Source organism: Dermochelys coriacea, chromosome 2, assembly GCF_009764565.3.
Source record: "Dermochelys coriacea isolate rDerCor1 chromosome 2, rDerCor1.pri.v4, whole genome shotgun sequence".
Classification (NCBI taxonomy): Eukaryota; Metazoa; Chordata; order Testudines; family Dermochelyidae; genus Dermochelys; species Dermochelys coriacea.
In genome coordinates this window covers 189,589,038-189,607,180 of record NC_050069.1, presented here as the reverse complement: position 1 = coordinate 189,607,180, position 18,143 = coordinate 189,589,038, and the positions used below count along the sequence as shown (strand labels likewise).

At 39.9% G+C, this 18,143-nt stretch overlaps 1 protein-coding gene across 3 annotated transcripts in view; it reads left to right on the top strand.

Annotated features, from left to right (window-relative positions):
• Positions 1-13,999, top strand: part of ZDHHC3 (zinc finger DHHC-type palmitoyltransferase 3) — a 40,582-nt gene extending 26,583 nt beyond the window's left edge. Inside the window, exons 6-7 of one of the 3 annotated variants that reach the window (XM_038390591.2) lie at positions 1,395-1,525; positions 9,643-13,999. In XM_038390591.2, the coding sequence (XP_038246519.1) occupies positions 1,395-1,525; positions 9,643-9,882 (371 nt within the window). In that variant the 3' untranslated portion in view covers positions 9,883-13,999. Of the gene's footprint in view, positions 1-1,394; positions 1,526-1,999; positions 2,174-4,716; positions 6,389-9,642 lie in introns of those variants that run through there. The other 2 variants (XM_038390590.2, XM_043508879.1) reach the window with 2 other exon arrangements.
• The last annotated feature ends 4,144 nt before the right edge of the window (positions 14,000-18,143 follow it).

Genomic DNA, 18,143 nt, shown 5'->3' with positions numbered 1-18,143 from the left:
CTTACTATTCTTCCTGCCTTTCCTTTGCATCAGGATAGTGTGAAGTTGCACCTTTAATAATGTCTCCTTGAGAAACTGTCAGCTCTTCTGAACTACTTTTTCCCCTTAGATTTTTTTACCCCATGGGACCTTATATACCACTTCTCTGAGTTCCTTAAAGTCTGCTTTTTTTGAAGTCCATTCTCCTTATTTTGCTCCTCTCACTCCTTCCTTTCCCTAGAATCATAAAGGCTATCATTTCATGATCACTTTCACCCAAATTGCCTTCCACCTTCAGATTAGTTACCAGTTCCTTCCTGTCAGAATCAATCTAAAATGGTTGTTCCCTCCCTCCCCTGGTTACTCCCTCCACTTTCTGAAACTTTGTCTCCAGTACACTCCAAGAACTTATAGGAAATGTTATGTTTTGCTGTATTATTTTTCCAACAGGTGTCTGGGTAGGTAGTCCCCCATTACTACAAGGTCTTGTGTTTTGGATATTTCTGTTGTTTGTTCAGGAAATGCCTCATCAATTTTATCTTCCCGATTTGGAGGTCTATAGTAGACCCCTACCATGACATCACTCCTACTTCTTTATCCCTTTTATCTTTACCCAGAGACTTTCTGCCTCTCACCTCCTCGTGGACCTCAGAACAGGTGTATATATTCTTGATACATAATGTAAAACCTCCTCCCTGTTTCTCTTGCCAGTTCTTCCTGAATAAGCTATATCCCTCTATACCAATATTCCAGTCATAAGACTTTCACAGCTACCCTTTTTAAACCCTGCTTAACCTTGCAGGGACATTTCAGTATAGATAAACCTTATGGGAAAAAGGGGATGGGTTTGAGAGAACCAAGAATATATAACCTTTCTCGGTCTTCAAAAGTCAGTTATGAAAGGAACACGCTATGCTTTTTATAATGGACAATTGGTGCTACAGAAGTAATCTTCTCTGTTTCCTCTATGTCCTGAGCATCAACTTGAGGTGCCCCTTCCTAATGGATTTAATCATAGAGAAAATTAATAAAAATTCTACGGATAGAATGTGCAAGTGGAGGGGTCCAGGTGAGAGCACTCGAGGGGGGTTTAGTTGAAAAAGAAAATTGCATGCCATACATATCACAGCACAAGTTTCCTTTTCTTCAGATTAACAGTACTAATTATCTCGGTATCTCACTTCCTTGGGAATCGCATACCTTTTCTGTAGGCCTCTAATTATGGCAGTCATGTCAGTTTCTTATTTTGATAGGAGAATTTTGTTTGACGAACTGTTGAGAACTTGAGATAACCTGATATGTAATATCAGTGGCAGAATTTACTGCTTAGTAACACGTGTTTGTAGTTTTACATGTGGGCTTTGTTCCTTAGTCCCATATTTTTGAGTATTCATTGTTTTGTCATGTTTTCACAGAATGCAGCTCCTTCTCTCCACCAACTACAGTGATCCTTCTTATCCTCTTGTGTTTTGAGGCTCTCTTGTTTCTTATTTTCACATCTGTAATGTTTGGGACCCAGGTACACTCCATCTGCACTGACGAAACGGTGAGTTCTCCATGGTCTTGCGTTTCCTTGCTCACATTTGTAAGATCTATGAAATGTCATGTGGTTCTGTTTCACTGCTCTAGCATGCGTTGGATCCTCTGAGGTTGATATAAAATAAACTAAGGCTGCACAGTGGCTGAGTTCACTCTAGATGGCTAGCATAAGAAGTTGAGTAGTGTGAAGATGTTGCAACTACAGCAACAGTGAGTGATATTTTTATCTTAACAAGTGTAAGTAACTCTGCAGAGAGTTTCACCCCAGTGGAATGGAGAATTTTAGACAACAGACTCTATGTGGAGTGTTTGCTGCCAAGGAATCCATTAAAGATTCCAGTGTGTAGTGCCTAATGTTACTATTTACAGCTTCAAGTGCTGAAAAGCAAAGATGAGACTAGTGAAGTGGAAAAAGGGATTTTGTTTTGTAAATTTCCAGTTTAGGCTTTTCTATAACTTACTTAATCGGGGCTCTCTGCAGCTACACAGAAATTCAGCACCCTTGCTGTGCTCCACAGCCATGAAAGCTATCCATGATGCTAAGGCAACAATATGGAGGTTACACAGAGACTGTGGAGTCCCTTATTCAGCACTGCATCCTGCCCTCCTCTTCTTCAAAGGTGAAGTCCCTGACTTGTAATAGTACTTTTACCCTTGAGAATGGTATCTGTCATAGCTTAACAAAAGTCCAAGATCTTCCCTAGGGAATCTAATTGGGTAGGTTGGGGGAAGTGACAACCTTAAAGGGGCCACAGCTGAGTGTCTTAGTACACGGGTTTCCCAACTTTTTCCCCCTGAGGCCCACCTGGGCAGCTGCAATGGGTACTGCGGCCCTCTGTCAACACGTGTCTGACAGAGAGAGGGGCACCGTGGGGTCCCTTGCCTCAGCAGGGACCAGGACCAGCAAGAGGGCGAAGGAGCCATAGCCAGTCCCTGCTGACACCCTTCACTTCAGCAGCCTGCTGAGTGCCTTGAGCTTGTCACCTGGCAGTCCTGTCCTTGTCACCCACTCAACACCCTGGCGTGCCTCACAGGCACCCCCTGCCTGGGAACAAGGGAAGGGCTTGGGGGCCGCCAATCTCAGGCATAGGCAAGAACTCAGGCTGGGCCCAGCTATTACCTGATTGTCCCAATCACGGCATTGTCCAGGTGGGAACAGAGCAGCACTGCCGAGCCCCAGTCCCGGGGGCAGAGGAGAGGGTGAAGGCCTGATTCTCCAAAGGGCCCGACAGTGACAGAATCAGCCGGTCTCCTCTCAGAGCCGGCCTCTTCTCCGCACCCTCTGCCCATTGCCTGGCAGCTCCTCTTTGCCTTCTGCCACCTTCGGCAGCACTGGGCTCTTCTGGCCCTGGGCAGGTACCATCACTGGCCACCACTCCACCAACGTATACAGTTTACAGGGCAATGCCCTCCCAAACTCTGTCCATGGCAGACTGCCCGGGACTGTCAGTGGGCTGCAGCTGACAGTATGGGAACCCTTGTGTTTAGTGGGCAAGTCCTATGGAGAGTTTAAACAAAGTTGGAATCCGGCATTCAGCACCATGCGAGAGCAGTCTGCTTCTTTCAGCTCTTCATTCCCTAGCTAGCTTCATGATACTTGCATTCAGGTCTACTTTGTTCCAGGGAAAGTTGCAGATATTTTCTGCTGAGTAGGGTCCCAGGAAAGTATATTGCTGAACAACTGGCTCCTACCAAGACAAAATTTATCAGCTTATATAAATTAATCTAAAGTCATTACTGAATGGGTGCCTAAAGCTAGGCACTTAAATAAGTGCCCTGATTTTCATACATGCTGGGCATCTTTAGAAATAGTCACTTATATTGTTTATGTACATATGGATATAGGTTCCTGAATATAGGGTCCTGAGGTTTTTAAAGGCAGGGGGAGGGCTTTTATTCTTTTACAACTTCCTTCTGTGTCACCCATGTTACACATCATTTGTTAGCACCACGGCTGCGTCTATCTGGCATGTGATTCTTATGTTGAGGAACGCTTAGAAAACAAATGCTATTAAATGTGGTTTTTTTTTTTTTTTTTTTTACTTCTTTCACCTTGCATCTTGTTGGGCTGGAGTAGGTTTCCTCCAATGCAGACTTGAGCTCTGAGAATCTCCCTTCCTCATCCCACCCTCTCATATATACCCCACAGTGGTGATTCTCCTCTGCTAGAAGAGGGCTAGTTTCTGTCAGTTTCTGACAGAGCCTCAAATTTTGCTCCTTGTGTTACCTATGGAGATGGCATCACCAGTGAGCAGGGCAAAGTGCTTATTCCCTCTTTGGAGCTGCCCATACTCCTGCTTGCACATAACTTCCAGGACTGGGAGTTGAAGACTCACCCTTGTTCTACAGTGCACTGAGCTGCAGTGCAGGGGATCCATTTATTGACAATAGACAGGAAGAAGAGGATTTTGCAAAAAGGCTCTAAATTAGACTGAAATGGTCTGCCAATTACAGATAGCTGGAATCAAGGATTATCATTTTCTACTGAAACCAAACCAAACAATGCATTTATAGCAACAAGAGCTGTACGTTTTAAGACCTAATTTATTTTATGGATTGCAAATATTATAAGGATTTTTTTACATGATTGATTAAGGACTGTTTCAACTGATTGCTTGAAAGCTTATTTTTGCTCTCCCTCTAATCCTTTACTAAACCAATATCAATTTTTTCTCTTCATTCAGTATACTTATTTAACTCTTTCTCCCTGCTGTCTGCCCATGCATGTTTTGGCAGCAGTTTTAAGAGGCACTGGGTACATTCAGCCATGCTGAACAGAGGACATTTCCTGAACTTGCATGGTGAATCTGGGAGTATTATAGGGATTCTCTTGGGTTTTTTTTGTCTGCAAATATATAAATGGGTTCATATAAAACTTTCCCTTATCCAACATAGGCATATGTAATGCTTTCATCCAATAAAAGTACATGTTGTAATTCTGTTTTAAAATTGACATATGTGACAATTGTAGGGTATTTTTTAAAAGGTTTGAGCATATTTTTAAATGTGATTAAAAAATGGCAATTTTGTTTTCCAAGGAATATTTCCTATCCTTTTTAAAGGAAAGGCTCTCTATAGGTAAATTTTGTATTTTCTTACTCCATCCATGCGATAAGGGGTAATTGAGAGATCCTTTTCCTGAAAGCAGAACCACAGCAATTAAGTGCTTGACTGAAAGTGTGATATTTCTGTTTTCAGGGAATAGAACAATTGAAAAAGGAAGAGAGAAGATGGGCTAAAAAAACAAAATGGATGAACCTGAAAGCAGTATTTGGCCATCCGTTCTCTATAGCATGGCTTAGCCCATTCGCTACTCCAGACCAAGGCAAGGCAGACCCCTACCAGTATGTGGTCTGAAGAATCCTTGACCAGAATTTCCACTAAAATAAAACCACATTTCAGCACTACTGTGTTATAATTTTTATATGAATGTTTAAAACAAAACGGGAAACAGAAACTCTTTTTATGTCTGTTAAAGGCTGTTCATTGCAGAGAAAAAAAAAAGGGAAAAAAAAGCCCTATGTTCTGCAGTTTTAGATAATACTATGTCTCTGGCGGCTGCAGCATCTTTTTTTTTTCCTTTGGTTTTTTTTTTTTTAAACTTGTTAACTTTACTTGCCTTTGTTTCTATCTGCTTTCTGTATGGCATAACGAATGTGAAGGAGACCCTCTTTCTCTGTTGTGCCTGTCTCTGCTAACTGAGTAGACTGTCCTGCTGTCTCTAGACTGTGAGGATATCTGTGTAACTGCCAACGGGGCCACCTTCCTACGCAGACCTCTTCGGAGCGGCTAATGGTGTGTACAGCTCTGACTGGGCAGTGAGTTTCTTTCATAAGAGAGGACTTCAGCTGGGAAATTGATACTTGGCTTACTGAACACTGAAAGGTGGAAGACGGGGGTGGGATGCTGTGCGAGAGCCAATGAATATTATGGTCACATGCAGTTAACATATTTAAAACAAATGTTGCCAATACCACCTTTTTTGTTTCCAGAGACAAAATTGATTCCATCTTTCTGGCATTATTTTATCTGCTCCCTCCCTTGTAAGCAGGTAATGTTGCCCCTCTAGGGAAAATATGGCTGCTTTGGTGGAAGACTTTCTCAATTAAATGCCTTACACTTAGAGGAAAAAAGAAATTTCATTTTAAAACTCTTAGGATCATCTTGTTTGTGTATGTCTGTCTTTGATAAACAAGCTGTTGAACTGATGCCTACTCAACAGTGTTAACATATAGAACGTGACAATTTGCCATAAAAGCTTAGCACTGATGGTTTGTGTAGGTCTATCTGAGCAATTAATTTTCTGTTCTTAGGACTACCCATCTTTATAACTTTGAAAATCTCTTCTTATGTTTATACATATAAATATTTTAAATTGGGAAATCTCAGTGTTAAGGAGTATGCATGCCTACTATCATGACTGTGTGGATAGTAAACGCTGTGCTGTAAACGGTTGAGGAGGGACAGAGGGCATTCCATCAAAAACAAATTCAGGTAAAACTAAATCTTATGTGACTAAAACTAATGTTTTTGTATCTGGACAGGAATTTTATTATATTCTGGATCATTTTGAAAAGGGACAGTTAGCATAGTGCCAGTGGGACCCATCAATCAATCATAAAGGAAAAATGTAAATAAGCTGTATCCATGGTTTCCGGTATAACCTTTTCATTTTTTAAAAACACTTTTATTTTGTAAAATGACCTATTAGGCTGAATCGAAGCCATGGGGGCGGAGGGAGGGAAATACAGGGAGGAAAAGGCTAATGGATCTGTCTCACTTTGAAAGTAATGTGAATGCTGCATCTTTTCAATTCTGTCAATGCTTCCATATGGAAAACAAATGCAATAAAACTTTTCCAAAAACTGTTTCTGCTCTTTTCCTACTCTAAATGTTTGCACAATTTAAATGTCTTTAAATTTTCGTCTGCAGCCAAGCTGGGAGAAGCATGAAGGTGAAATAACTTTGGTGCTCCAGTTTTTAAGTTTAAAAAGTAGTTAATCAGTAATGCACTGTTAGCTATTTAACCACCTAAAGATTAACTATACTTACTACATCCAGAGGGTAAACAGACCCCATATTTTTCTACGGCTTGCTGAGGAGTAAATCCACAGTACTGTGTTCATATATATCTCAATTTGTTGCTCTAGGAATGCACACAGAGAATTATATGACCTCATTGTATGCTTCAATAGGAGACATTGGTGGAAGAAAGATGCCTTTAGCATGCACACAGTTCTTAAGGGACAGTTACAGGAGCAGAAAGACTTTTTTTTTTTTTTTTTCTTTATTATTGATCTCTACTGGGAAAGCCATTGTCGTGTGTGTTTGAAAACCTCAGAATATGTTTACCTCTTTAATTCTAATTTGTGGTATGCTGGAGGATTTAATTAGTGATGCTGTCTGGTTAAAAATCATGGGCCAGATCCTCAGATGATATAAATTGGCTTAGCCAGTGAGAGCATGGAGCTATACTGATTTACACCTGCCAAGACTCTGGCCCTGTAACATTTTAAAAACACAATCAAGTATGTTAATCCAGATTATTAAAACTGAAAATTAAAAAACATGTATTTTTGCTATATTAGTTTACCTTTTAACATTTCTCTGGCTGGCAAATTCCACTGTTTCTAGTTCGTTTGTGGTCTGCCTTTCTCATGCATTATGGCAATTATATTTACATACCATAGGGTAGTTTACATGAGTAGCTAAAATGCCAGAACATTTTACTGGTTTTACATTTGGTAACTTTTTTTTTTTTTTCCTCCCAAATCCAAATGTTATCAGACAATGGTTATTTGGAGGATAACTGTTGTGATTACATATAGTAATTTAAATATTACATTGTATATTTTTTTTAATATAGTACACTTTTCTTTTAAGTGAAATTTCAAAACAACTTTTAGGAATACCCGTGGTTTTCTCTATTTCCAGAACTGTGTATATCTGACAGTGACCAATGGTCTGTCATTTTACTGATACTTCCCAAGAGGAGGTACAGTGAGATGCAGCTCAGTATTTAAATGTGTGAGAGGCAGACTTACCAAGTTGTGTCAAGGTAAGTCGTTTTTTTTAATTCCCAGAAGTGATACGTTACTTGACTTTATTTTTGAAATTCTCCTGCCTTTCTCATGCATTCAAATGGTAAGCAGCATTTCCTGTGTTTTCATTTGAGAACTAACTTTAAATGAGTACTCGTGAACCAATGACTTTGGAATATTACTAAGCTTTGTGTAAGGTGCTGTTTTTTCCTAGTTTTGTATCACTATTTCTCTTCTTTCTAGAGTCCTTTTTTTACATGTCTTAGACACTTTTTTCCTTTTTAAACCATCCCCTCTCTAGTCTATCTCTTTAGACTGTCCTGACAGCAGCACAGGTGACACCATATTAGATCAGGACACAGAGTTTGAATAGTCCGCGATCTCTGTCTTGAATACATGTTAAATAGATTGCTGGGTACTGCACAACAGGATTATCTGATTAACTGCGCTCTAACTAATTAGCACAACCTCATGTTGACCTTGTGTACATGACAGCCTAAATTCCTAGATAATGTGTGGGATCTAAAATTTAAAAAAATGCTACCCAAAAGTTATAGCGCTGTTACTCCACTTCACCATAGAACTGTGAAAAAGGAATTAACACAATGGTGAACCAGGCCTATAGGCTCTGCTGTTTGGGAATCAGTTTAAGCAGTAGAAAAGAAGCTTGGTTTCCCATCTCTTCCCTTCCAGTTACACACACTTGCACTAGTTCTTAAAAAGAAATACCATAAACAGCAATGAGGAGAGTAATGGTTTGTTTCTAACTGTAGATAGCTTCCGGGTTGGCTAGCAAACTGCAGAGAACCTAAACCTGCTTCTGTGCTTTAAGATGAAAAGTGCTTCAAGCTCACCACTCCAATAGCGCAATTGCAGGACTCTGAAACAAGCTTGTTCATGTCCCCATGAGAAACTAAGTAATAGTTTTAAACAGGGCTAGAAAGGCATTGTTTTTGTGTGTGTGAATATTGCCTGTCTCCAGTACTGCTTGTCAGAAAAACAAGCTGAGCACCATACTCGCCAAGCAGCAATAATAGTAATGGTACCTATGTTTGCAAGGGTTTCCTATTAGAATGTATAATATGTTGTCAAAGCCATGCAGTTCCTCATCCCTTCTGGAAGCTGTTTAGGCTACGGGCATTTTCAAAAGTCTTTTTTAAAATTCTGGCTTGTGTCAACGAATGGAAAACTGCTGTAAATGAACTGTGAAAAAGGTTCCAGTTTAATGCACAGAACTGCATGTTGCTCTTTCTCTCCTGCCTGTCTATACCAAATCCAAATCTCTATTTTGAAACTACAACTGCCACTATCTGAAAACCTATATCAAATTATTTATCAGGCCTCCTACTTGTAAAGTGGTGGTTACACTCTGATGAGATAAAAGCAAAGCCTGGGATGGTTTTTCAGCCAAGTTCTCTTTAAAAAAATCTATGGATAATTAGAGAACCAGTAGAATTATATCACAATAATGAGAGGAAAGTATTCTTAGTCAGACTCTGTTCCTTTTTAACTTTAGCAGAGTTCCAAGAGAAGATCTTTAATAAAGACCCAATATTTTTAATTAAGGATGAAGGAAGTTCTTACTCTAGATTTATTTGTTACAGTAAGCCCAGGCTGCCCATTTATGGACCAGGGCCCTGTTGTGATAGGCACTAAACAAACACACAACAAAAAGACAGTTTGTGGTGCAAAGAACTCACAATTCAAGGCTATCTCTACACTAGAGAGCTTACAGCAATACAGCTGTACCTCTGCAGCTGCGCCGCTGTAAAGTCTCCTGTGTAGCCGCTCTATGCCAACAGGGAGTGCTCAAAAAATTAAGGAGCTTTTACTGCAAGAATTGCATAGAAAATTGTTGTTCTCTGAAGATGTGTATGTGTGCACGCGCCAAACTTGGAAACTTAATTCAATCGGTAAAGTATAAAACAAAACATTTTGTCCTGCCTTAAATGGAGATTACAACACAATCATTAGTATGGATATAGATATTATGTATGCATATGCATGCACCTCCATTATAGTAATGGGTGCTGCATAATTGCCAGTAATGAATTATAAAAAATCTCTTCTTTTTCATCTACAGGGTATCGAGCGCCTTAAGAATCAGACACCTACTTGGGAAAAAGTCAGCAGCTGGGAAGGGATGAAACTGGCTTTTGGTGGTAATTTCTCCCTGAGCTGGTTCAATCCTTTTTCAGGCCTGAATTGCAAAAAGTCTCCACCATCTGAGGTGGCAGCAGTCACTCCACCTGAAATAGTGACCGAAGAGGCTCTTGAGCAATTCCTGGAACAAGAGGTTGTTGTCCAAGTGTTAAATGAATAAGCAAAATGCTCTCCAAAATGTCAACAAAGGCTCTCCATTTTTATGAAATGTTCGCACTCCAGATTTAGCTTTAAGGGACCATGCTGCAGAAAACATCTGGACATATTTGTCCAGAAGTCAGGTGCAGTACTACTAGAAGTAATGCAAATCTCTAGTGACTGCCCAACCAATGATGTAAAACGTATAAGCTCCATTTCCACCATTGGAAAGGTTTTATTAAGCAAAGAGCAACTTCCCAGCTTTGCACAGTTCCTAATTGTTTGTTCAAGGAGTGACTCCTTTTTTGGCTCACTAGGTGCTGATGCAGCCTTTAACCCAGGAAGTTCCCAGTTCAGATTTCAGCTGTCTTAAAGTTCAGGGCAGATACCACAGATGGGCAAATTCATCCTGATGTTGTGCTGGGGATAAATTTAGTCCAGAGTAACTCCAGCTACTGTCTGAGATTCTTCTATTTGAGGGCTTGATCCAATGCCCATTCAAGTCAACGGGAGCCATTCCACTGACTTCTATGGGCTTTGAAACAGGCCCTAAGTGTGATGGTGACTGACTCACTGGCAGATATAAGAGGTGAATCTGGTATATTGCTACTGTTCGGTAAACACAACAAGATGACTACGTGAATCTTGGCAGCACAGTAAATCTGCCAGATCAAATCTTTATCAGTGTCATGAAATTCTGTTTGCTGTTAATAGCAGGATTGTTTTTCAGAAGAAAGACTGCTTAGTTACAGTAGCTTCCATTAAAGAGTGTATCTGACATGCTGTAATATTTCCTTAAATGTCAATATCTTAAAATATTCAGCTGTCAATTCTTGGTTAGAAGTTGACTTTTTAAAGGTGACCACTATTGAATATTTTAGATAGTTACACATTTATAATTAGTAAATGTTTACATGAGAATACATGCTAGATATAAAAGTTTTATTACCATGGGTTGGAAAGTTTACACAGCTCATAAGTGGCAAAGTCCTAAATGAGTTATATGAGTCATCCTAAAAGGAGGCCAATAAAATCTTTTATATCAAACGACATTGTCCTACACAGATTCTATATTGCAAATGAATATGAATGAAGAAAAGTTTATTTTAGGAATATTTTAGCCTTTTTTAAATAGTCTTTTTCTTGTAAAAACAAATACCTTAGCTACCATCAATTTAATTCTGTAGAACCCAAGGAAGCCACAGTTTGGCCCTGCCACTGGCCTGTCAGGTGACCTTGGGCAAGTTGCTTCTCTGCTCAGTGCCTCAGTTTCTCTGTCTAACACAGGGATAATGAAACATACCTCCCCTCTGAAGTGCATAGAACTCTATGAATGAAAGGCATTATGATGTAAGAGGTAGGTGATGTTATTTATTAAAGAGGTACCAGGTGGAACCTGTACCAACCAGCCTCATTTGAAAAATGTTCAGAATTTAAAATAAAACAAAACCCGACGGCCTTAGTGTGTAATGACTTGACACACAGGAGTATTGAAAAGAGACTGTCTTTGTTCCAGTCCTCTGCCATGGGTGAGAGTCACAATAAATAAATCCCCTTATGATCTGATGTGGGTTAATATGCACTGACTCTGGCAGCAGCTACAAGCAGTTTGTTGAAAAACAGGAAAACTTTTTGAGCAAATATTTCAGAAAAATTGCTCCCCCCCCCTTTTTTTTAAATTGAGAAAATCTGAAATTTTTCTAGGTGCTCTAGTCAACAGGAATTAAGAATCAGGTTTGTTCCTATAGCTACAGTTTAGTTTTAAAAGAAAACCTGCCCTTCTGTATACTAAACTGTTGTTCTGTCATCAGAAACAAACAGAACATCTCTTCTGTAAACTGCTCAGGATGTAGTTGTATCTGACTATAGTAAAGTGAGCAACTGTCACCCTTCTGCACCCAAAGTGCACTTTTATCTAACTGTTTCAAAGCAAGAGGGCGAAGAGGGACACTTAAGAAACTACATGGTGGAGTTAATATGGGTGGGGGGGAGGGAACATTTAAGGAGGGAAAATAAGACTGGACCTTTTAACTCATGTATTCTAGTTCTGTCTTGGTGTTTGGCCTGAGGTAAGTCATTTAACCTCTCAGCCTTAGGCCATGTCCACACTTACAAGCTTACAGCGGCACAACTGTACTGATACAGCAGTGCTGCTGTAAGAGCGCTCATGTAGCTGCTCTATGCTGACGGAAGAGAGCTCTCCTATCAACATAAAAGCTATGTCGATGCGTGAGTGTCTCCCGCTGACATAGCGCTGTTCATATCAGCACTTATGCCGGCCAAATTTACGTTACTCAGAGGTGTTTTTTTTTTCACACTCCTGAGTGACAAAAGTTTTGCCGACATAAGTGCTAGCGTAGACATGGCCTTAGTTGCCCTAGCTGTAAAAAGGCCGGAGCAACACTGGATTATGTGAGGACTAATTGTTTGCAATGTAAATTACTTTGAAATGCTATATCAGGGCTAATGAGGATTATTAGAATGGGAAATAGTATCTGTTTTGCTTGGGGAAAAATAGGAACAACTGGCACATGTGTTGCATATTTGCTGAAATAAAATGATGGCAGGGACTGTACATTAATTATTTGTTAAAATATATTTTTTTGCATAAGCCTCTGACTGTTCTGATACAAGCCATTCAGCTTTTTGAAGTCAGAGTGGGTATCATATAAAAACAGGCTTTCGTATTAGATTTCAGCTACTGTTTCTGACCTGCCTGAGAATACCAGGGGAAAGTAGAATGTCCCTTGACTTCAGTGGAGCTAGGATTTCACCATGTGAGAGAGACTTATTTGTTTGTTGTGTTCTGATGGTGCTGCTGCTTCTTGGAGATGAACACAATCACAGCTTCTTTGGGAGTGGTGACCATTTGAAGGGGATATATTCCCCCTCTCCTTTTTTTATTTTTACCTGTTCCTGCTCAACGTGACTGCAGGACTCATGTATTTTACTAGAGCTGTCAAGCAATTAAAAAATTAATCACAATCATGCGATTAATCGCACAGTTAATAATAAAATACCATTTATTTAAATTTTTTGATGTTTTCTACATTTTCAAATATATTTATTTCAATTACAACCCAGAACACAAAGTATACAGTGCTCACTTTATATTTACTTTTGATTACAAATATTTGCACTGTAAAAAACAAAAGAAATAGTATTTTTCAATTCACCTAATACAAGTACTGTAGTGCAATCTCTTTATCATGAAAGTTGAACTTACAAATGTAGAATTATGTACAAAAAAACCCCTGCATTCAAAAATAAAACAATGTAAAAATTTTAGAGCCTACAAGTCCAATCAGTTCTACTTCTTCTTCAGCCAATTGCTAAGACAAACAAGTTTGATTACATTTGCAGGAGATAATGTTGCCAGCTTGTTATTTACAATGTCACCTGAAAGTGAGAACAGACGTTTGCCTGACACTGTTGTAGCCAGTGTTGCAAGATATTTGTGCGTCAGATACGCTAAAGATTCATATGTCCCTTCATGCTTCAACCAGAATTCCAGGGGACATGCATCATTGCTGACGACGGGTTCTCCTCGATAACAATCCAAAGCAGAGCAGACCGACACGCGTTCATTTTCATTATCTGAGTCAGATGCCACCAGCAGAAGGTTGACTTCTTTTTTGGTGGTTCGGGTTCTGTAGTTTCTACATCGGAGTGTTGCTCTTTTAAGACTTCTGAAAGCAAGCTCCACACCTTGTCCCTCTCAGATTCTGGACCGCACTTCAGATTCTTAAACCTTGGGTTGAGTGCTGTAGCTATCTTTAGAAATCTCACATTGGTACCTTCTTTGTGTTTTGTGAAATCTGCAGTGAAAGTGTTCTTAAAACAAACATGTGCTGGGTCATCATCCAAGACTGCTATTACATGGAAATATATGGCAGAATGCAGGTAAAACCGAGCAGGAGACATACAATTCTCCCCCAAGGAGTTTAGTCACAAATTTAATTCATGCATTATTTTTTAACGAGTGTCATCAGAATGTCCTCTGGAACGGTGGCCAAAGCATGAAGGGGCATACAAATGTTTAGCATATCTGGCATGTAAATACCTTGCAATGCCAGCCACAAATGTGCCATGGGAATGTCTGTTCTCATTTTCAGGTGACATTGTAAATAAGTGGGCATGTTGGATCATATTAAAGAAGTTCTGTATTAAAATCACAAATGAGTTTGTTTCCCCATAGTTTAAATTCCAGGGTATTACTAATTAAGAGGTCTTTTGGCGTTTGGTACTGTTTCTCTCCCTCTCTGTGTGAAACTTGCAAGCTGCTAATTGTGTTAGTACAGTCTAAGACAAAGTCTGTTCTCAAAGCAATTCTTTGTAACAACAACTACTCACACAGAGAGAGACTCAAAGCAACAGAAACAGCACCCAGAGACTCCCCGTCCTTTTATTGTATTCATCTCGCTTTGTTAACAATTGTGATTAAAATAGAGATAGAGGATGTATGTGGATGGATGCTTGGTGGTGATAATAACTGAATGATCAGGGAGGTGCCAGCCTAAGAATCCAGTGTCCATCAGCTGAAGAAGGCGTCAAGTGGAAATATCTAGAGGACCCCCGGAGGGCAGACTGGAATCCACCCGACAGCCTCAAGAATGGGAGAACCAAAGAACAAGATAACATCTGGCAGCACGGAGCCATCAGGAATGTACCATCTGCTGATTGATTCAGCAACAGCATGATGAAGCAATTGCCATAGACTGGCATAGGAAGAAATTCCTATAAAAATGGACTCTAAAAAGTGAGAACTTTGGAGTCTGATTCTGCAAACCAACTTCCAGGAGCATCAGATGTGCATCTGACGAGGCCCTGCTCCCTCCTCATGTCCAGGCCACCTGGCCAGTGGCTTGGCATGAGCAACTCTAAGGCTGGTAACTATGATGATAACCTTGCAGAACCTGTGTGTGTGTGTGTGTGTGTGTGTGTATGAATGTGTGAATAAATATGAGATTGAATGGAATGTTATAGCTATAACTAACTGCTTACTAGGATTCTTTCTGTATTCACAATAAATGTGGTATTTTGCCTTTTCCCCTTTAATTAGATCCTGCTGGTTTTTATTTTATTGGTATAACAGGCAGCATTATCTGCAAGTAAATGTAAACAAACTTGCCTTAGTCACTGGCTAAATGAGAAGTAGGACTGCGTGGGCTTGTAGGCGCTAAAGTTGTACATTGTTTTGTTTTTGAGTGCAGTTATGTAGGAAAAAAAATCCACATTTGTAAATTGCACTTTCACGATAAAGAGACTGCACTACGGTATTTGTATGCGGTTAATTGAAAAATACTATTTCTTCTGTTTATCATTTTTATAGTGCAAATATTTGTAATAAAAATACTATAAAGTGAGCAGTGTACACTTTTTATTCTGTGTTGTAATTGAAATCAATATATTTGAAAATGTAGAAAAACCCAAAAATATTTAATAAATTTCAATTGGTATTTTGTTTAACTGTGCAATTAAAACTGTGATTAATTTTTTAATTGCAATTAATTTGAGTTAATCAAGTGAGTTAACTGCAATTAATCGATAGCCCTAATTTTTACTTCTGTTTCCTCCTCCCCTTATTATTTTTATGTGATTGCGTCTGCTTCTGGGCCTACCTGAAACTAAGAAGCAAAACGAAGAGAGAAAGCAAATAATCCAAATGGAAGGTGATGTAAATGCTTTCAAAGCCAGCTGAGATTCTGTTGAAGACCGCTAGCTAGTGATAGAATGTCTTCACGGAATCTGTCTCCTACAATGAATAGGAAAGTCTTGTTTTGCCTCAGCCTATACTTTTATTATTATCTGGCAATCTGAGACAAATTTTTGTTGTTGTTTTTACCAAATTGTCCAGAAACACTCATGGTTAACCAAAAAAACCACAGGCTCTTATCAATGTAACCCTTTTTTCCCTTCCCCTTCCAATGTGTATTACCATCCCTTGTCAAGTTGTGTCTTAACTTGGTGCCTGATCCTTCAAATCCTACTGAGTGTATTGACTGCTACTGAGAGTAGTCCCCTTATAATCTCCAGATCTACTTTCCACAAGAAAGCACTATGCCCCGTGGTAAGCATGTGCAGGATCTGTCCCTTAAATTGTAAGGTCTTTGGAGTAGGGATGTTGTCTTTTTTCCTCTGAAAAGCCCTACTGTATATTTACAGTGTTATAAAAATACTGATTAGCCTATGGTAGTGATCTATTCCACGAACAATGTGTTTTTAAAGTTATACAGCTTTCTGGGTACATGAATCAGAAAAAAAGTTAGATCTTTCAGCACAAATGTTTAATATATTAGGGATAGGGATAAGACAGCAGGGTAAAGTACTCCTATATTTTATATACATATGTGGGTCTTAAGCAGCTGTTCTATGCAGTTAAGGAATTTATGCATTTAAAAATGTTCTGTTTTGCTATTTGTAACTCCATTTTGTGCCTTCAGTAGATGTTATACTTATTAAAGAATTAATATTTCCCTCCACCTCAGATTCCTGTTTTCAAATATTCTAAACCATTGAAATGCTGCCTAGAGAACCTTTCCACTCTGTATAATGACAGGTTTCAGAGTAGCAGCCGTGTTAGTCTGCATTCGCAAAAAGAAAAGGAGTACTTGTGGCACCTTAGAGACTAACAAATTTATTAGAGCATAAGCTTTCGTGAGCTACAGCTCACTTCATCGGATGCATTTGGTGGAAAAAACAGAGGGGAGATTTATACATATACACACACACACACACACACACACACACACACACACACACACACACACACACACACAGAACATGAAACAATGGGTTTATCATACACACTGTAAGGAGAGTGATCACTTAAGATAAGCCATGAAAAAACTCGTACACATACAGACAGACATCATCTTCCTCTCCAAATGCAAACAGATGGACATCATACCGAAAGGACTGAAGGTAAAAAATCCATTACAATCTACATACCATACAGACTATGCTGACAGCTTGTGCCACACACTCTCAAAGAAACTGCGGAACCACCTGATCAACATCCTCTACAGCAAACAGGGAAAGATTAAGAATGAGCTCTCAAAACTGGATACTCTCATAAAGAACCAACCTTCCACACAAACTTCCTCGTGGCTGGACTTTACAAAAACTAGACAAGCCATTTACAACACACACTTTGCTTCCCTACAAAAGAAAAAGGACACTAAGCTATCTAAACTACTACATGCCACAAGGGGCCACAACAATGGTTCCCATAATCCACCCAGCAATATTTTTAATCTATCCAACTATACTCTTAGCCCAGCAGAAGAATCTGTCCTATCTCGGGGCCTCTCCTTTTGCCCCTCCACCCCCACGAACATGATAAAGTTCTGTGGTGACCTAGAATCCTATTTTCGACGTCTCAGACTCAAGGAATATTTCCAACACACCTCTGACCAAAAAATTAACCCACAGAGACCTTCCTACCAACACTACAAAAAGAAGGATTCTGGGTGGACTCCTCCTGAAGGTCGAAACAGCAGTCTGGATTTCTACATAGAGTGCTTCCGCCAACGTGCACGAGCTGAAATTGTGGAAAAGCAGCATCGTTTACCCCATAACCTCAGCCATGCAGAACACAGTGCCATCCACAGCCTCAGAAACAACTCTGACATCATAATCAAAAAGGCTGACAAAGGAGGTGCTGTCATCATCATGAATAGGTCGGAGTATGAACAAGAGGCTACTAGGCAGCTCTCCAACACCACTTTCTACAAGCCATTACCCTCTGATCCCACTGAGAGTTACCAAAAGAAACTACAGCATTTGCTCAAGAAACTCCCTGAAAAAGCACAAGAACAAATCCGCACAGACACACCCCTAGAACCCCGACCTGGGTTATTCTATCTGCTACCCAAGATCGATAAACCTGGAAATCCTGGACGCCCCATCATCTCAGGCATTGGCACCCTGACAGCAGGATTGTCTGGCTATGTAGACTCCCTCCTCAGGCCCTTTGTTACCAGCACTCCCAGCTATCTTCGAGACACCACTGACTTCCTGAGGAAACTACAGTCCATTGGTGATCTTCCTAAAAACACCATCCTAGCCACTATGGATGTAGAAGCCCTCTACACCAACATTCCACACAAAGATGGGCTACAAGCCGTCAGGAACAGTATCCCTGATACTGTCACGGCTAACCTGGTGGCTGAACTTTGTGACTTTGTCCTGACCCATAACTATTTCACATTTGGGGACAATGTATACCTTCAAATCAGCAGCACTGCGATGGGTACCCGTATGGCCCCACAGTATGCCAAC